The 19491-nt window shown below is 39.4% G+C and overlaps 9 protein-coding genes across 9 annotated transcripts; 4 read left to right on the top strand and 5 right to left on the bottom strand.

The window, feature by feature from the left end:
• Positions 1-205: 205 nt before the first annotated feature.
• Positions 206-2772, bottom strand: I206_100522 (uncharacterized protein; the record flags this gene model as incomplete). The annotated part of the gene is made up of 10 exons (XM_019152581.1): positions 206-334; positions 404-765; positions 831-1105; positions 1162-1348; positions 1420-1600; positions 1688-2102; positions 2180-2401; positions 2479-2550; positions 2613-2679; positions 2751-2772. 10 exons carry the CDS (start codon positions 2770-2772, stop codon positions 206-208), a joined length of 1932 nt encoding a protein of 643 aa, XP_019014719.1.
• Positions 2773-3324: 552 nt separating this feature from the next.
• I206_100521 (uncharacterized protein) lies at positions 3325-5079 on the top strand (the record flags this gene model as incomplete). Its single annotated transcript, XM_070202222.1, has 9 exons — positions 3325-3361; positions 3425-3464; positions 3651-3814; positions 3930-4032; positions 4092-4292; positions 4358-4413; positions 4519-4689; positions 4794-4962; positions 5034-5079. 9 exons carry the CDS (start codon positions 3325-3327, stop codon positions 5077-5079), a joined length of 987 nt encoding a protein of 328 aa, XP_070058323.1.
• Positions 5080-5453: 374 nt separating this feature from the next.
• Positions 5454-6821, bottom strand: I206_100520 (uncharacterized protein; the record flags this gene model as incomplete). Its single annotated transcript, XM_070202221.1, has 10 exons — positions 5454-5482; positions 5543-5620; positions 5698-5857; positions 5923-6030; positions 6110-6144; positions 6218-6231; positions 6309-6375; positions 6595-6637; positions 6698-6720; positions 6779-6821. 10 exons carry the CDS (start codon positions 6819-6821, stop codon positions 5454-5456), a joined length of 600 nt encoding a protein of 199 aa, XP_070058322.1.
• A 403-nt stretch (positions 6822-7224) lies between these two features.
• On the bottom strand, positions 7225-9838 carry I206_100519 (uncharacterized protein; the record flags this gene model as incomplete). Its single annotated transcript, XM_019152584.1, has 2 exons — positions 7225-9611; positions 9703-9838. The coding sequence occupies 2 exons, from the start codon at positions 9836-9838 to the stop codon at positions 7225-7227; spliced, it is 2523 nt and encodes an 840-aa protein (XP_019014722.1).
• Positions 9839-10213: 375 nt separating this feature from the next.
• On the top strand, positions 10214-11778 carry I206_100518 (uncharacterized protein; the record flags this gene model as incomplete). The annotated part of the gene is made up of 8 exons (XM_019152585.1): positions 10214-10343; positions 10414-10565; positions 10622-10699; positions 10784-10935; positions 10993-11107; positions 11170-11194; positions 11285-11580; positions 11650-11778. The coding sequence occupies 8 exons, from the start codon at positions 10214-10216 to the stop codon at positions 11776-11778; spliced, it is 1077 nt and encodes a 358-aa protein (XP_019014723.1).
• A 471-nt stretch (positions 11779-12249) lies between these two features.
• On the bottom strand, positions 12250-13383 carry I206_100517 (uncharacterized protein; the record flags this gene model as incomplete). Its single annotated transcript, XM_019152586.1, has 3 exons — positions 12250-12883; positions 12965-13206; positions 13288-13383. 3 exons carry the CDS (start codon positions 13381-13383, stop codon positions 12250-12252), a joined length of 972 nt encoding a protein of 323 aa, XP_019014724.1.
• Positions 13384-14705: 1322 nt separating this feature from the next.
• On the top strand, positions 14706-15110 carry I206_100516 (uncharacterized protein; the record flags this gene model as incomplete). Its single annotated transcript, XM_019152587.1, has 1 exon — positions 14706-15110. One exon carries the CDS (start codon positions 14706-14708, stop codon positions 15108-15110), a length of 405 nt encoding a protein of 134 aa, XP_019014725.1.
• A 206-nt stretch (positions 15111-15316) lies between these two features.
• Positions 15317-15907, top strand: I206_100515 (uncharacterized protein; the record flags this gene model as incomplete). Its single annotated transcript, XM_019152588.1, has 1 exon — positions 15317-15907. The coding sequence occupies one exon, from the start codon at positions 15317-15319 to the stop codon at positions 15905-15907; it is 591 nt and encodes a 196-aa protein (XP_019014726.1).
• Positions 15908-16190: 283 nt separating this feature from the next.
• On the bottom strand, positions 16191-19232 carry I206_100514 (uncharacterized protein; the record flags this gene model as incomplete). The annotated part of the gene is made up of 11 exons (XM_019152589.1): positions 16191-16676; positions 16735-16803; positions 16856-16948; positions 17022-17279; positions 17343-17418; positions 17491-17627; positions 17690-18020; positions 18107-18274; positions 18349-18546; positions 18613-18743; positions 18828-19232. The coding sequence occupies 11 exons, from the start codon at positions 19230-19232 to the stop codon at positions 16191-16193; spliced, it is 2352 nt and encodes a 783-aa protein (XP_019014727.1).
• Positions 19233-19491: the final 259 nt, after the last annotated feature.

The following is a 19491-nucleotide window of genomic DNA, read 5'->3' as shown; positions in this document are numbered from 1 at the left end:
AGTCAAAATGCTATGCATCGAGATCCGTATTTACTACAAGCTTATTCAAAATGCGCAAATGATAATGATGAGTTGAATTGAATTGGATTAGATGCTATGTGTATGATTTTCATTCTACTTTTCTTACATCTTTCTATCGCTTCTACTTTATCTCACTGAACTTCCTCATATCTATGCGCTAATACATTGTGCAATTTGAATTGGCTTAAGCACTTCCTCCTAGAGAAGCAATCTCATCTCTAACTTGTTGTTCAGATTCAATCTTCTTCACTTGAGTTCGTTCCAAGACTTCGCCGCCAGCTAATCGAGTTTTGAGATCCTCGATAGCCTTCAACTGCGACGACACACATTGATCAGTATTCTTCTGCTATCGTCAGCGATACAATGAAATTAAATCGCTTACCTTTTTGGTTAAGTTCCTAATTTTCTTAGCTGTCGAATCGTCCCCTTCATCCTTGATATCAACCTTAGCGACTTCCTCGGTGACTGCCTCGACGGGCTTCTCGTCGTTTTCAGCCTTTCCTCTCTTTCTGGTTCTCTTTTTCTTATCGTCGTTATTGGCTTGTTCTTTAGGGGCTGAACCAGGTGGAGCAGATCCTGGAATGTACCTTCCAGCAGGTTTACCACCTCTGAACATAGGTGTAGGTGTGGAAGCTCCGGAACCATTGGGAGAAGATTTGTCATCATCTCTTCTTGAATATACATCCGATGCTAAAGTACCTCGCGCTCCCGGTGGTCGATATGCACCGGCAGGTTTCGAATCGCCTACACATTCAAACGGTCAGCCTTTTATCCAAATACACAGATGAAAGGATTTGTGATGGATTCACCTCCATTGGCTGTGTCTCCCTTCTTGCCATATTTGGCGACGCTCTCATTTGGCTCAGGAGCTTTAGGAATAACAGGTGGGAAAGGTCCAATATCCTTCAGTAATCGGGGAGCGAAAGAAGTCTGATATAACTCATCGACTGGTTGAATGTGCAGTAGTTGACCACCACACCACCAGATCTTGACACCGTTATCAACCCTTAGACGAGGTGATAAAGTAGCGGTAAGGATGTATTGACCGCAAGGAGAGAATTCACAATGAGAAGAATTAGAAGCTCTAAGAGTTCAAACGTCAGCTTGTTGTTGAGTGTGGCCCAGGCTCATCGTACTCACTTGAACTCAGCGACCTTGTTCCTGGTACTAACATCCCATATATCCACTCCACCAGCAAGGTTTCCGAAACCAGCAGAAAGCAGCAATCTACCCTGAGGTTGGTACAGGAGGAAGTTTCGATGTTGCGATCCGAATGAGAAGACGGGTTTGGCTTTGGAGTCGAACAATTGGACTCTGGCAGGCATATCTACATTGCACGAACGTTGCAAAATCAGCTCACTCTACAAGATTATGTTTTGAAGGGATTGAAATACTCACATCCATAACATACGACGAATTCCCTTGAGTTGGGTGACCAGGTAAAATCGTATATGGGACCTTCTTTGTCCAAATCTACTAAACCGTCGAAGGACCCGTCTAGACTGACTAGATACAAATTGGTCTCTCCGTAGTACGATTTTCCTGTCACGTCGACATCTGATTGCGCCATAAAGAGAGCCTAGACAGTTTGTGGGTCACGCGATGAGCTATGTCTTCGTTTCGAAGGATGCGGCCATCGATTCTTTTGGATAGAAAATCTACTTACCTGAGTACCAGCATTATTCCACTTGACATTCAACTTGTCCGCCTTGTAGAACGCTTTTCTAGCTACGGTATTCGGTAAGTCCTTAGTCTCGGTCTTGATTTCGTCGCCATTGACAGTACCGTTTGATGTAGGAGACTTAGGTAGCAGACTTGATAAGGAGTACAAAGAGACGGAAGCTGGTGCTCCCTTTTTCTCGCCTATCCAAATGGCAACAGCTGGTTCTTGATGAGGATGTACAGGCTTCGATGAAGTGACACCGGCCGAGAGTGTTGTTGGGGCAGATAAAAATATCCCCTTGACTCCTTCCACTCGAACTCTACTTATTGGTCGTGATGCTAATGGAGGTGAGAATACTGCTATATCTGATGCCCCAGATCGGATCAAATGTGATTCAGTAGAAGTAATTATTGGTTCCCTAGACAGAAGATATCAGTGTTGACCCCTCGGAATACAGTTACGATTCCTGATTGTGAGCTGAACAGTGAGACTTACCAACCGTCCATACTCTTTGAATACCAGCCGCCAACTTCTTCACCGGTCTTAACATCCCAAGCTTTGACATTCTTGTGCATATCACCATTATCCTGCTTCACCGGTCTTTCGAAGGTGAAGAGATTTGTCGACAGTGGAGAAAAATTAAGAGCTAGAACATTAGGTTGGGAAATGACAACAGGCGACGAGCTAGAGCTTGATGAAGAGGGCAATACGTGCACACTAACGTAGTCCATGCGGTTACATCAGCTTACATTGGAATAGATTATCCCTGGAAGAGCTGAATCTTTCTCGCTTACCTTGATCCTTCAGCATAGGCAAACCATTCTCCGTCACTTGAATGCGCATAGCACCGGGTTGCTGCGGTATCGCTGTGGGGAGGTATCAGCTGGTTCAGATGGAACGAGAAGATGTTAATTCAGCTGATACTCACGAAGGTATGCTATCTGATACTTCCCATGAAGGTCCGACGGCTATACCAGCGGTTTTTTGTGCTCGAACTGACCAAGGAGTTAGATATCTCTGTCCGGTCGAAAGCAACAAGGGCAACAACGGGTCACGTTCAACTTACAAGCGTATTGGGCAGCAGACATCCTGTAAGTAAATCTATACCTCTAAGAAGTCGACTCTGTTGAATACGTCGCTATACTAAGCTCTTTTAATAGTTTAAAGTAACGCGAAAAAAGAGGATTCTAAATGGATCAAAAGTGCATCACACATGGAAATGGAAATACGCTCCTCACCGCCAAAATAGAGCGGAACCAAATTTCACATTAACAAATACAACCTTATGTGGATTAGTTTGATTTTTGATAAAGGTTAATTGACCGGTGATGTCCGCCGGATTAACCGAACGATAATTTGAGGTTTTAGATGTAGCTCAGACTATGATGGTAGATGCAATACAAAGAATTTTAGTGGTCTGAATACCTATTCCAGATAATTACTATATGATTAGTCCAAATGGTTTACATATAGCCAAACCCCTCCCCCAACACAATCCTAGAAGCCTAGTGCTCACGAAAAACAAGTTCATCAGAGAATACTCTTTAGTTAGAGGAAAGACTCTTTAGAAAGCTGCTTTTGGTTAAAAACCGCAAGCCCCACTTCTGCGTTTCAACACTTTTGAGAAGAATTCAGATACGATGCATCAGACGGGAAACTCTATCAAGCTGTTGACGGGTATGTGGCGATTGCTTGCAGATGGATGGGGCTCGAGAGCTGATGTACCCTCTTTAATAATAGGTAATTCTCACCCTAGATTAGCGGAAGCAGTCGCTGCTCGGTAAGTCATCCACGAAACCTCCTTCTCCGTTAAAGATGATAGACTGCTCTTGCAATACGAAGCCATTGCTGACTATCTCATATGGTTTTATTTCTTCATTTCGTCCGACTATACATTTATGCACACCAAATGACCCACTCTCTCGCATGTATATCAAACCACCATATCTTATGCTTCCACCTACAGTCTTGGTATTCCCTTAACACCATGTCACGTTTCTAAATTCCTTTCCCTTGAAACTTCTGTTCAAATCCATTCTTCAGTTCGAGATGAAGATGTATTTATATTACAATCACCTTCTCCACCTGATATCAATGATCATTTAATGGAATTGTTAATTATGATTTCTGGTAAGTCATGTTATGATATCTTAGCAAATTTGGCGTTTATGTAAAGAACCAATACAAGTCATAAATTTTGAGAATGAAAATAAATAATGCTGATTCTTTCGAAATTAATCTGTAGCTTGTAAAACAGCCTCTTCGAAAAGAATTACGGCTGTTATCCCATGTTATCCATATGCTCGACAAGATAAAAAAGATAAATCTAGAGCTCCAATTACAGCCAAGTGAGTTTACAAGTCTTGAGAGCTTCAAATTTTTTGACGCTAACAAATGTATTATCCAGGCTCGTTGCGAACTTACTTGCCGTAGCTGGGGCAGATCACGTTATTACTATGGATTTACACGCTTCTCAAATTCAAGGATTTTTCGATATTCCAGTTGATAACCTTTTTTCTGAACCAAGTATGGTACAATATATAAAACAAGAAGTTGATGGATGGAGAAATGCTATCATAGTTAGTCCTGATGCAGGAGGTGCAAAGAGGTTAGTCAAATTGGTACTTTCCTTTGTGTTGTTAAGATACTAAAACTAATAATTGTTTTGAATAGAGCAACAGCATTAGCAGATAATTTAAATTTAGATTTTGCTTTAATTAATAGAAAACGTAAAAGAGATTTAACAGCTTCAATAACTTTACCAACTGTACCACCTACACCAAATGGTTCAGATTCAGGTTCAACAGCAGGTGATCATGATCATGAACATTCAGATGATGAAAATCATTTTTATGTTGAAAAAATGGAACTTTTAGTAGGAGATGTTAAAGGAAAAATTGCAATTTTAATTGATGATATGATTGATACTGGACATACAGTTAGATTAGCTGCACAAGTTTTACATGAAAATGGTGCAAAAGAAGTTTATGCTTTAATTTCACATGGTATGTTTTTTTTTTTTTGTTTCTACTACTATTGCAATGTTATATTTCACAAAAATTTTGATTTACCAAACTAATAAATTTTAATTTAAATATATACTTAATAGGTTTCTTATCTGATACTACAATGGAAAATTTACGTGATTTACCTGTTAAAAAATTAATAGTAACAAATTCAATTGATCAAACTGATAGAATAAATGCAACAAATCATAAAATTGATATTATTGATATTGCACCTGTTATTGCTGAAAGTATAAGAAGAACTCATAATGGGTAAGTCAATAATTGTTAATCCTTTATGAAATTGATTGATTGGCTGATGAAAATTAATTTTGCGATTATAGTGAATCTATCTCAGCTTTGTTCAGACCTAATGATCTGTTCATTTAGAAGAAATACTAGAATCACCATTTCTGTTGAAATGTGCGAGTAAGATAAATGGAAAGAAGATACATTATCTGGACGAAATGTAATATAGAGGATTATTTGTCATCACAATAACGCAAAAACAAAAATACAATTTAACAATAGAAATCATTACTTTCATACTTATCTGTGTGCTATCATGTGTGCGATGTCAGATCATATGCTGAGACTCGATACGTAGCACTCACAATGACCGGAATTGACATATTCATACTGAAAACGCATACAGTACTGAACCTTCAAATCACTCCATACATACACTTGCTCAGTGGATGAGGCAACGGGATGTTGCGAACGTGGCCGAAACACACCCAGATGATCAGACCCTCTGTCAGATCTCAAGTTTGGAGATCTTCCCATTCATCAGCTATAGCAATATGATCAGCTAGGATCAACAGTACTCCCCGGATATACAGCAACAACTGACTTATACCCAAATTAGCTTTGATACCTTCTGTATCTACACCCGAATTACTAATATGAGTTAAAAGAATAAGGGTATTATCTATACCCGTCAAGCGATATTAATCAGCTTCCAATAGCCAACGACAAAGTGAGACTTGGTACGTGATGCGGACTTACCAGTCCATTGAACAGCCGAGTTCTTACACACTTGGATCGCTTTTGACTTTTTCTCATACTTTATAGGATCAGCAGCACCGAAAGCTGATAATTCCTTCTTGAGCGATGAGGAAGTCTCGTTAAGTCCGTTGAGTTGCGCAATGAGATTACGTCTATCAGGCTATACTCGCAAATTCAATTAGCCATAGAATGATCTTGCTCTTGCAAACGGGGAAATTCGCTCACGGTATCTTCTCTCCCCTTTTCAGCATCTTCAATATCAGCTTGTACTTCTTTGATTTTCTCGTTAATCGCTTCGAGCTCTTTCTTATTCTTAGCGAGCAAAGCTTGTTTCTTCGTAGTGTTGTAGTGAAGGGTTTCACGTCAGCTTCAGACGAGCTTCAGACTGGGATCCGAGGGTTTGAGAGCTCACGGTGGCACCAGCAGCACTTGGTAGAGACCAGAAATCTGATTGCAAGCGCGATCATCAGCTTTTTTACGGTTGAATAACATCATTCAATATAGCTGAGATTATATTCACAGTTGCCTGTGCCGCTGAGTGGATGAAGTCAGCTAAAGCTATATAGTTCACATCAAAGCACGTCAAGCTGAATAATTCGATAGAAACTTACATCTTATCCATCTGTACGAAGCCGTCGCTAATTATATCATCGAGAACTTCTTTGACACTTTGAACAACTGTAGAAAGGATAGTTTGAGGTTTATCAAAAAGTCAATATACCAAGTGGAACAAGAAAAAGGAAAGAGATGTACCAATGCCTTTGGTTTCTACAATACCGATCAATCCATCTCGTCAGCTCAATATACATTATGAGCGAACAGAAAGCAAAAACATCAATTTGATTGTCTTATTGCCTTCCTCTCGAACGTCAATTATGCAGGAAAAGAAAAACTGACTAGGAGCGATCTTTTCAAGCTCTTTCAAAGAATAGAATTCTGCCTGGTTTACAACATAGATAAGCTAACATAGATTAATACCGGGCTGTTACAATTAGCTTACCGTCTCATGAAAGATCTCCAACACTATCAAAATCACCATCTTGTCAGCTGAAAATAACAATGAATTCTCTTGCCAGCTCACTCTTCATTTTCTTTTCTTCCATTGATAAACCTCGTTTTGACATGATGAGTGTTGCTTAGATGTATTGTCCAACGCAAGGTATTTACTAATTGACAGATCTGATGATTCAAACACTTAGTAGCCAACACACTCGGCTATTCTCAAAGAAGGAAAAGGAAAGAATGAGAAGAGAGAGAGACAGAAGAAAGGTTAATTGCATTCAATTGATTGTACATGCCTGGGATAGATTATATCAATATTACCATCAAAAGCTGACTGTATGCTAGTCATGATTATTAATTTTATTTGATGGGAAGTCTGTGCGCGGATCAGAGTACAAGCCAAAGGAACTTTCCTTTGGTTTTGCATCCTCTTATCATTCAGCCAATATACTTCAAGCGTTATCAATACATTAACATAGATTCCAAATGAACTCGATTAAACACAACCACGATATATCAAAAGCATTATTCAATATCTTCTCCACCTCTTCTACGTTTTGATTTTTTAGCTTCACGATGTTTCTTTTTCCAACCTTGAGTTAATTCTAATCTTTCATTTTCCCATTTATTTTTCATCATTTCATCATTTTCACCAATTTGTCTATTAAATTCAGGTAAATTAATAAAATCTTGAATTTCTTCACCATTTTCATCTTCTTTAATTATTGGTACACCATTATATAATTCATTATATAAATTTCTTGATTCACCTTTTTTATTTGTTGTTATTGAATTAGATTGATCTATTGGAATTGTGAAAAATAATGGAGAATCTGATGATGAATTAATATCAAATTTAACTTTACTTCTTCCTCCTGAAATTAAAGTTAAAGGTTTTAATTCTTCTTCTTCTTCTTCTTTTTTTCCTTGATTTTGAATAGATTCATTTTGAATTATAGGTAATGGAATATCAAAATCTTCATCTAATTCTATATCTTCTCCTATATTAGCCATTAATGAGAATCCTCCACCACCAGTTGAGCTAGAAGCGAAATTTAAAGATGAAGTTTGAGGTGCGAACATTTCTTTTAATCCTGTCGATTTTGGCTGAATTTTCTCATCTATTTCCTCGTTCTCCTCTTCATCTGAATCAGATTCTTCGTCACTGTCATCAGAAGAATCGGAAGAACTTTCGGAAGAATCGTCGTCCTCATCATCTTCGCTTCCACTTGAGCCTGAACCCGAGCTGGAGCTCGATCCCTCACCCGAATTTGATTCTTCACCTTTATCGTTTGATTGATCAACATCCATTTGTTCATCCTTTCCATCTGAGGATCCACTTGATCCGCTTGAACTACCTGATCCACTCGAAGATCCGGACGATGCATCAACAGGTTCTTGGTCCACCGGTATTTCCAGATTGGGCTCTTCGTCCTTTGCAACCTTATCTTCCTGATTCACCTTCACTACGCTGAGCACCTCCACTGTCGCAGACTTGCTTCGTCCTCTCGCAATCTCAACTTCTTCCTCATCATCCGACTCAGGGTAGACTTCCCAAACGACCTTTTCTTTTTTTGTACGTGGAGAGAATCCACCTATCAAAGAGCCTAACACGCCAAGAGCGGAAGATCGTTCATTACGGGCAGATTGCAGTATTTGATCCGGTATTGTCGATTTGGGCTTGATGGGTGCTTTTTGTGCTTTTTGAGCTTTTAGTATCTGTTGTGGGACAGGTGAGGGAGATTTGATTTGTCTCGTTGGTGAAAGAGATGACTTGAATTGCGAAGTAGAAGGGGTGGATAGAGCATCTTCTTCGTCTGAGGCTACTATATCACGGTCATCCTCAATTTCGTCTAATCGAGAAGGGAAGAGAGGTGAAGACGATCGTCTTTGTGCTGATACGTCATCTCGAGAAGGGAAAAGAGGAGAGGTAGGTGTATCTTGAGCGGGGACCGCGCGAGTTGGAAATAAGGGTGAAGGTGATCTTTCATCTCGATCAGAAATATTTCGAGTGGGAAATAGAGGGGATGATCCTCCATCGTTTTCCGGTTCTACTTCTTGGATTGATGTGAAAGATGCAGTTTCCGATTGTCGGGAGGGGAACAAGGGTGAACCTTCCCTCTCGATGGGTAATTCCCGATTACCAAATAATGGGGAACTACTTTCACCTTGATTTGGTATATCATATTTCTCGAGATTGGGCTCAAACTCTTGTTCTTCGTCAATCGCTATTCTTCTTCTTTTACCTTTGACAATACTTTCCTCTAAGACTTGTCCTGAAGAGTTGATCTTTCTCCAAATTCCAATAGGTATTTGACCATTCTCATCACTCCCACTTTGATTTTCATCCTCAATTTCTTCATATTCCCAATTGCCATTTTCCGATTCTAGCGATTGATCATTTGGAGTAACATCATTCAATTGATCTGCAGTAATATAGACAGAACCATATACAATTGGATTAATTACTCTTTTTCTTAAAATTTTAGGTGGACCATTAATTCTTTTCTTTTCTACTTTTTTATCTTTACTAACAACTACTTTAGAAACTTTTGGTAAAGGATGAGAAGGTTTTATAGATAAAGGTCTTATAATTCTATTATCATTTTCATTTATAATCCAAAAAGTTTTCTTAATTGCTATTTCTTTATTAACAATTCTTTGATCTTGTGAGAATTTACCAATTTCATCTCCACATTTAGATTCAATTCTTTTTCTTTTTTTATCTAATTGTTTTTTCTTTTCTTGTATTGAAATTTCAGGAATATTATATTTAGTGGTAAAATTAGGTTTTGCTTCTGCTATTCTTAATTGTGTTCCTCTCCAAAATGAACCTGAGAGAATATTTAAGCATTTCTTCAATTGAGCTGAAGTAGTTTGAAGAGTTAAAAATGTGAATGGTCGAGGTTGGCCTGAATTATATGGAATTGACTATTAGCTATTAAATTTTACTAAAGCTACGGTATTATATGAGACGGGGGTACGACAGCCTGATTCACTCACCTAAAGCGTCAGGTTTCAATTCTTCCACATGACTGACTGTTCCGAAACTTGAAAATCGTTCTTTGATATGTTGAGTGGTTATAGCTGGAGTAAGACCCCCAACATGAAGTCGCTTGGTGATAGTAGCGTCTACCATGATTCCTAGCCGAAGTAATGTTGAATCAAATCTGGAAGTTCTGTTCAAAACAAGCTAAATAACTAAGTAAGAAGTACTTCTACCATTAAATGTCTGATATGCTATTGCAGTGATCAACCTCTGCTCAACGAGGGGTCGAAGAAATCTGTTCATTCAGGCACCAAAACGAGATAAAAGGGATCACGTGATCATACATCCAAGCCGCTCGAACATGAGCGTTGGTCGACGCGTAAAAGGTGGAATTGATTTCGCGAATGCGTCAAACTCAACCCATCTTCAATACCTAGATGGACCTTCCTGCAATCTGCTTTGGCTTCGTTTAGGGATTATCTATCCGCTTCATCAAATTGCTCAAGTGGGGCATTGGGAACCACAATGACACAACCTCGACATGCCAATTCAACTAACCTTCATCGACTATTTATCCAATCGATGTTATCCAGAAGAGCGTTGAAGGAAGATATAGCTTTAGAATTGTATAAAAGAGCAGTTGGAGCATGTCAAGGTATTTTGTATTCCAGCTGATAGATACTGCAGAGTTAAGATGTAGCTGATGACTAGTATTTACTATTTAGCGTATGATGACACTTTTCGACCGTTGCATGAGACGACTTTAAGGGGATTCAGGACTTTCCTTTCTGATGTTTCAGATATAATGCATGATTTAGGTATGGAAGTCATAACGGGACAAGAACAAACAGGCAAAGGGAAATCATGGGTTATTCTAGTGAGTTTGTTACCATATCGATCGTTGGAAAAACGAATAGCTAATTGAATATTCAGAGGAATATAGATCCTAGTGAAGTTGCTTTACAAGCTACTGATTATACTCCTTTAGAAATTGATTATTGTCGTAGAGTTGTGAGTATCTCTTATAAAAATGGTCCAATTTGAGAAGCTATGACATTTATCAGGAACCTCAAAATTGATTTATCGCTTTGACAGGTTAAAGAAATAATTGAATCCTATCCTGCAAATTCGGTTTCTCACGGTCAAGCATTGACCATAATCAGTGAATTAGATGGACAGATGACTAAACATGCTGGAGAAGCTTTGTTGAATTCATTCTGTTCAAGAGGATGGCTGAGCAAATCGAAGTGAGCTTTTTGGGTATTGTGGATGAGCCAAAGCAAGCTGACATCACCATCGTTCAGACGAGGAAGATATACACTTGGTGTGAGAGCTGCAGTAGAACTAGAACCTTATCTGAAGCAGCAATTCGAAGATTATATACAGAATTGCAAGCAATGCAAGAGGCTGATGTTGGATGTGAGTTGATAAGTCCTGTTCCCTCTAAATGATCTAATAGTTGACCTTTGTATTCCGTACAGGGAGTATGCTGTTCTACAGACGGATGTAAGTCGTTGATCATATAATATCTCGTGAAGATTTTGATCGATCTTTCATCGAAGAACATCAGGCTGATTGATCGTGCACTGATTTTAGGCGAATCACACTTTCACTCGTATTGCTATAATTCAATACAGAAATTACCCAGACCAACGTGTCCTGAATGTAAAAATCGATTTTCAGAAAAAGAACCGACTCCTATAGGTGAAAAATCAGTCTCAAAAGCAGATGATGATTTTATTAATTTAAAAAAACGTAAAAGACCTTCAACAAAAGGTAAAAGTCGATCTCAAACTTTACGAAATGCAGATGAAACGGATGAAGAAGATGAAGATGAATTAGAAGATGAAGAAGGAGTTGAAGGTAGTGGATTTATTGAAAAAGCTGGTCCAGTATGTTCAATTTTTCTTGTCCTGGAAAACCCGTGATCACGAGCTTTAATTGACAATTATTTATTTTAGTCCGGTTGGAAAGTCGATTCTACATCTAGAAGACGTAGTGTGGTACCAGAGACGCAATTTGATGAAGATGAAGAGCAAGAAGAAGAAGATGATGCGCCTGTCAATAGACGTAAAAGTGGTAGAAGGTGATCAATCTTACACCTGTATAAGTTAACATTTCAGGTAAACTGGTGAGACGATTTGAGGAGATAAAGCAATGACAATGACGAATTTACGAGCGTTCATGTGAAAATTTGTATTAGTACAATTATGTCATGTATTTCATGTATATAGGTATTGCAAGTCTGGTATGACATAAATTGCATAATGACATGGTGGCATGATATTTCTTTTGACTATCTACTTATGTATCTACTTCTACCCATCTGCTACGCTTTGAATTTTGCTTCAGTGTGAATATACTATGAGTTATCAATATACTTATAAGGCAATTTTGTGATGAGAAATCCAACAGAGCGTTGAAAAGCGCGTTCGAATTGACCACGAAATGCTTTTAATTTTGTGACTTCAAGTTCTGTTTGATTTCAGGCGTTTTCGATTTTGTACTTTTATGAAAATCTTTCTAACGAGCTACGAGCTACTGTATATTGAAATACCAGACTAGTCCGTTTTTACTCGCTTTCCACCTTTTCCCTCACCTCGTTTACCTCTAACACTATTCAATCCTCTTAATCCCAATTCCTTCCTGACCACGTCCTCTTCTGGAGGAGTTATGATATTGTCATCTGTATGACCTGATACTGATATAGCAGTAGTAAGTTGAGGATGAGAAGAACATCTTTCTATAGAACTATTGATAATTCTTGATGCTTCTTTCGAATTGTTTTCTTCGATAGGATCATTCAATTGATTCTGAATGTCATTTAATCTACTGAATACTGCCGGTCCTGGACTTCTACCTCTCCTTACATTTTTTTCGTCTCCTTCACCTAAACTAAGAGGAGACCTATCAGAAAGAGTAAAACTTCTCGTTCTACCTCCTCTCCCTACACTTATACTGCCAAAAGCAGGTATTTGTTGTGGAGCAAATCCTAAATCACTTAAATTTCGAGGTTCAGAAGCTGATCTTCCTAGATTTGGAGCGGAAGGTCTATTAGGTGAAGTAGGTTCAGTAGCTACGATTGGATTGATTGATGAGAGTGGTCTAATTGAAGATCTTCCGATGGTATGTGGCGTACTTGGAAAAGAAGGTGTTGAAGGGGTAGAAGTTGATGGATATAGGGATTGCATTCGGCTGTTCAGTAATTTCACTTCATCAGTGAAGTTTGCTTGACGCAATAGTATTCGGCTATGTTATAAGGATGAGATTGCTCACCCTCCATATTCCCTTGAAATACTACCCAATCTCTCTCTGCCTTCCTGACTTAATCTTGAAGTACTTCCGTTCCTCTTTCCGTCACTAAAATATCCCATACCTGATTTTGTAGGTGATGTTGGCGCAGAACTCCATAGAGGGACTGAGCCCGATGAAGATAAATTCGGCAGATTCGGTCTATGCTTTTTCGTCGGAGGCGTTAATATTGTCTGAGGAGAGGGGAAGAGAGGTTCACGTTCAGGCTAAAGATGTTATATATCGTTAGTCACTGCCTCGTTGGTCTTTTAGAGGTCTTCTCGTCTCTGAATGGAGATTCTACTCACATCATACTTTGTTAATTTCTTTTGAGCCCATCTCCACAGTATCACACAAGGGAAGCAAGCAAACATTCCTCGATTGAGTTGTAAATCTTCATCCATATTGATCTTGAATTGCCTTATGATTTTCTCGGTGGAGATTCCGAGATTTAGGCATAAGCTTCAGTCTGGGAGAATAGATCAATTTTGGGCTGAGCAATCACACGCATATAATCAGTTGGATTGGGGGACCATGGAGGACGAGACCATAAAATCGTAAATCTAGTATTAATATTATTTCGATCGATGGCAAAGGTCGACTCTTAGTCCAGTCAACTTACCTAAACCCCTTTTAACCTAAGTTGATGACCGATCAAAAAGCCACAAAGGATAATCTGATTAGACCAATCATCAAAATATGATCACGGAGAGGCTGATGTCCGTATTTGATCGTGTAAAACGAAATATAAAGACCGAAAAGAACAATAAGAATAATAAGAAAGAAAGAAGGAACGATAGATCGTCGAAAAGGATAATGTGCCTACGAATTTATAAGGATTCGTTTTGAAATTTTTTCTTAGCAACGACTTTTGAAGTGAAATGACCCTACACCTAAGTATGAATTATCAAAGGAAGTCCCTCAAATATCAGGGCACATAATGAGCCTTTGTATTTGAATCATCCAATGATAACATTTTTAAAGTGGTGCAAGGTTGCCCCATCTTGCTGATATGAAAATAGATTAGATATAAGTAGATTTGAATATTGTACAATCTGATGGGCGCAAATTTTCGCCTATTTAACCGAACGATACCGAAAAGCAAAACGAATGGTAAGACGGAAATTTTCAATAAATCTTGCTTCTCCTCATTGCGGTGCTTTGACTTAATGGAAAATTTGAGAATTTTGATCGGAAATTTAAGTTAGTTCCTATTGTGTGTATATTTAGTGTTATTTATGATAGGGGTCGCACGGTTCATGAGGACCAAGATCGTCCTTTGAGTGGCGGTATGACGTGATTTGTACTAGATTTCGAGTGAGATCATGCTGTATTACATATTAATAATAATTCGACAACCGTACCTTCTCTGTAAAGGCAGATGAGATGATAAGATACCAGTCACCCATATACTCGATAGATTACCGCCACCAAAAAACCCCATTTTATGGCTGTCTGCCAAAGTTTCGCACCTTGCAGTGCCACTGTCATCCAACGAGCTTGAATAATTATGGTGAAAGGATCAGTGGCGTTTTGTAACCTGGCAACCGAAATCTTATGATCCTTTATTGTTCGTACTTGCAAATCGGGGCTATGAGTACCGTCATCTCTCGACGCCACCGTGAAGTGTATTTGATCTGTGCTACCAACCCAGTACGAATATACAGCCAGCAGTCCGCCATCTTGTGTCCATTCAACACACATGTGAAGCAACACCCTGCTAGAAATGCTGCAAAGAACTCAAGGCTCTTCAACGGACACCCAGTCAAGTTCCAACGGAACTTTGGACCAAGTACTAGGCTCCACTCACTCTAAGTCAACTCATGAGGACATTGATGGATGGTTCGAATCTCAAGAGATGACTTTGACAGCTACCATACCTGACATCTCTACTTTAAATCAAACCGAATTGACGGAATTGGGTTCAAGTGTAGGGACCATTGAAAAGCTACAAAAAAAGATGGCTGCTTTTCCGAAAGATATTAGGGATGGAGAAGAGATTATATTGATTGACGGTCATAGAGAAGCAATTTTCCATTCTGAGACGGATGAAGAATGTAATATGACAATCTGGAAAGGAGTAATATCTTACCGTTCGACGGATGATGAGCAAGGTCAATCCGATTCTTGAAATCCTTTTGAACAGATACACGATTCCAAGGCATCTTTGAATATTGCTATCGATGATGATCGACCTCGTTGGAATAGAGGGCGCGTTTAGTCGGGGAGAATCTCGGTATTATGTATCATCTCGTCATACTGTAGTAAGGATTACAAAGGATCAAATTCATGGATGTATATTCGTAGCCTTCTAGTACGAATGTCACTATACAAAGGATGGTTTTTGCGAACTTGAATGGTTTGTACTGCGCACGAAAAAAATTACCTAAATCTTTGAAAGATAGTTCTATTTCATCAGGATATGGAGAATATAAAGGTAATTTCAATTTAAGGAAAGACAATTTGACAAAATCCACCAATTCATTCAAGGGTAATATCATAAAAAGAAATGATTTTTTAAACAAAAACAAAGAAAACACATCAAATGATCAATGTTATAATAATAGAAGTAGATATAAAGAGATTACTCAAAAAGTAATTAATGGAGAATTCAATTGGAATAATGAATTGAAAAATTCATATTGTATGACTTTAAATTTGAAACAACAATCATCACCAAGCAGAAAACTAAATGAAAAAGAGGAAGGAAGAGTAATGCCATTAGAATCTGAAATATTTGGATCTGTTAATCCAACCAAAAATAATTTTATCAATATTTCAAGTGTTATCGATTCAGAGAATACAACTCCACAAAAACCTGAAACCAATAATTCCAACCTCAAAAAAATTAACGAATCAGCTAAAGATTTAATAAAAGATAAAGAATTTAAAGAATTATTATGTACAACAAGTGAAATTTGCTCGTGATTAAGAATGAAAGATGATTCAGATAATTCAATTGATTCAACTCGATACGTCCATGATTTCTTAGATTCAAGTTATGTCATGGAGAATGATATACATATTGGAATTAAACAGTATATCGATCCCCAACAACAAGATACTAGATTTTCAGAAATTACCATTCAAGATGATCGAGGAATATCTCAAGGCTGATCTGATCGATTCCTGAATCCATTCGCATGACTTTCAGCTTAATGATTGATTACATACATACGTCGAGCTACCCCCAACCGTATTCATGCATGTCCTATACCTGATTGTCCGTTTCAACCTGTCCCGCATTTCCTTCACCTTCTCCCAGATTCAAGCCCAATCCAACTCCACTATCTCGTCTTAGAATCTGTCTATTTTCCTCTCCCTCATTAAATCTAACATCATTATCAACTGGCTGTTCAACCAAATCACTGAATTTCTCAGTATCTTCTTCATCCCAATCATCATCCATCTCTCCAACACCTAAAGCAACACCAACTTCTTCTCTACCTCTTCTTAACATAGTTTCACCAAATTCGTACCCCTCTTTGGGATCTAAAACTCTTTCACAAACTTCTCCATAAGCTTCATATATCTTCTTCAAAGCTTTTCTGTGTATTATATCTGCCAGTCTAGCCGAAGAAAGTAATGCCAATCTAGGTGAATTTGAGGGATCGATAGTAATTAACCAATTTGAGAATGTGGCTAATGCTGCTGTAAGGGATTTGGGGTTTGTTGTAGGCAGTCTTGAGAGCGGGGTCTAATTCATACACATTCGTTAGCTACAGAGCATTTGTTCGGTGTGGCGCCAGACTTACATCTGCAGGTCGTGTTCGAATTGTCCTCATGATAGGCGACAAACCGCATTGCTCCAGTAATTTACCATGCTGCCAGTCATGAATCAGTACTTTGCTCGCAATATAATATAAGTCTACTCACGTGCTCATAGGTCATACTCTCAACGTGATCTCGGACCTTTCCTTCAAGCATGACTACGTGTCTCGACGTGAAATCATAAATTTCGAGGGTATGCTAAGCGGTACGAACAGGCTTTCATTAGCCAGTGCTTCCGCCCACATAGCGATATCGTGGTCCCCGAACTCACTTGTAAATATCCGAGACAGTTCACCATGAAAAGATCTTTCTCCCATTCTCCGCCCACCGAAGATCTACGCATTTCCGCCATCCTTTCGCACATTTCGATACACGGATCGACCGACTTATCCAGTAATTTGGCTAAATCCGAGTCTGCTTCCCTCTCTGATGGATCCACAAGGGAGGTCGAGTATACTGAGAGAAGTTCTCGGAGGATAAGGCAGAAATCTCTCAGCGCCAATGGAGGAGATAAGGTTGCATCGGGAGGCTATATTACGGCCATATCATGAGCTAAGGATATACGTGGTGGTCAATAAGGAGTTTGACTTACATGCAAAAATCTCAACAAGCTCCTTCCTTGCGCATCGAGATTCTCGAAGAAAGCTATATAAGCTTGATCGTGGATTCTAGTGAGGCAAAACATCAGCTTGTAAGACAACCTCGCATTAGAAAGTAGCTGCGGAAGCGACGAGACCTACTCTTGCAACGTTTTACATAACAATGCTTCTTCTCCAATTGTCTTTTTCATAGTGATCAGATAAAACTGTAAAAGATTTGCGATTTTGTACGACATAATTATACCTTCTTGGGATTTTATCGTTTGTTGTATACGCAGCTACGCAGATCATATTAGCTTGGCAATCACTGTCGTAGCGAGCTGAGGAAATTTTTACCCACTTTCAAAGGTCTACCTAAACCTTCCAGATGTTTATCCATAGCTTCAGCAACCATCAACTCTTCTTGACCACCTTCGGGATAAATCCATTCTCTCTCAGCCCCGACCATTCGCTGTTTGTCCTTAACACCGAACAAGCCGTCTAAGAATTCATGTTCACTTGCTGTCGCTTGGTGTACCCATGCAAGCATATCACCAACGTATCGCGTTGGGTCATGAGCATGTAGCTCAATTGGTCTTGGTAAACCATTCGGGCCACCTCGTGTGAGGGCGTCGAGGAATGCTTGAAGGATTGATGCGGATCGAGTCGATGTCAGACCTTGAAGAGCATCTCTGACATTATGAGTGAGATCAGCGCTCCTTATGACATACCCTGTTCGGTGAATGAAATAAGCAAGAGTGACGAGCTGACTACGTACTTGAGTAAAGGGGGTCTTTCTCTCAATCTACGAATACCCTCCCGCATAACAGGCGACACTTCCAGCTGAGTCTCCCTTGTGAATTGCCTGAACTCGAATTGACACCAGCGGTGTATCTTTTTGTACCCAGACTCCATCTGATCTGATGTAGCTCGCATGATGTCCAAACTATTTGTACCAAAAGCAACACGTAGAAGGTCAGGGATTGAGCTTTGGGACTCGGTGCCAAAGGATCAGCTCACCCAGCTTGCATTTTTCCTTCCTCTCCGCCCAACAACACTTCACAGTCCTTCCGTATCTTTTCGGTCCTATCAAGAGCGTCGAACAAAGCTTGACCAACCGCTACTTCCCTTGAACCTAGAGCAGCCAACTCTGCTTCGGACAAGGTGAATTTTGATAAGAACAATGTGATAAGGGACTGGCGAAGTTGTGCTGAAGCCCTGTAATACGACTTCGTAAGCTCGGTGATTGTCTACCGTAACTTGAAGATATCAAGACCCGCTCACCTCTGAGAACGTAATCCGTCCGCTCTTTCCAAGAGGTATTTCGTACCGCTATTTGCTTGATCCAACTCAGATTGTACTTGATCACACCTGACTTGCATTTCCCTCATATGCTCTCGAAGGACTTGAAGTTTCTGAGACGGAACATGTTTATCAGTACGTTGCATTACCTAGATTGCAAATCTGAATACGGAGGAAGGGAATTAACGAAAACCTACTTGATCGACTTCCTCAAAAGCTTTTAAGAAATTCTGACTGCCAGTAGCTAATGTGCTCTCTACATCCTTCTTCAACCATTTCCTAGCAGTAGCTGCACTTTGACCTTTCAATGTTCGTCTTCTAGGTAATCCCTCTGGTTCACTTTCAGAAGTTGGGCCATCCTGCAATTCTGCTTTACCTTTCCCTTTGTTCGTTGATGAAGAAGATGAAGAAGAAGAATAGAAGGATGATACCAGTTCGAGCGCTTCTTTCGAGGAAGAGTCATCGAAAGAGGTCCCTATCGTCTTGTAGATTCTTAATGATATTGGATTCGTCCTGCTTGAAGGTATCGAGGTAGGTGCAGAGAGTGATAAGGAAAGAGATCGGGACGGCGAATCAGTCGAAGGAGGAGACCGAGCTGACATAATGTCCGGTTCTTCAGTATTGCTGATAGTATATAGAGATATATTTCGATTTTTATTTACAACATCGAAGTCAATCGTTTATGCCATCACAAGCATTGTTGATGTTACCTGTGCTTTTGGTCTTGGACGTGACTTTATGACCGAGGTTAACGTTGAATGCGGGGAAAGGTAATTTGTTGATGTATCCCACTTAAAAACGCGTTTAATCTTAAAAACCCCCGATACGAGTATACGCACATGAACCACGTAACCAACCTAG

The sequence above is a fragment of the Kwoniella pini genome, chromosome 1, assembly GCF_000512605.2.
Source record: "Kwoniella pini CBS 10737 chromosome 1, complete sequence".
Lineage (NCBI taxonomy): Eukaryota > Fungi > Basidiomycota > Tremellomycetes > Tremellales > Cryptococcaceae > Kwoniella > Kwoniella pini.
The sequence above is the reverse complement of the archived record's forward strand: the minus strand, read 5'-3'. Positions and strand labels throughout refer to the sequence as shown.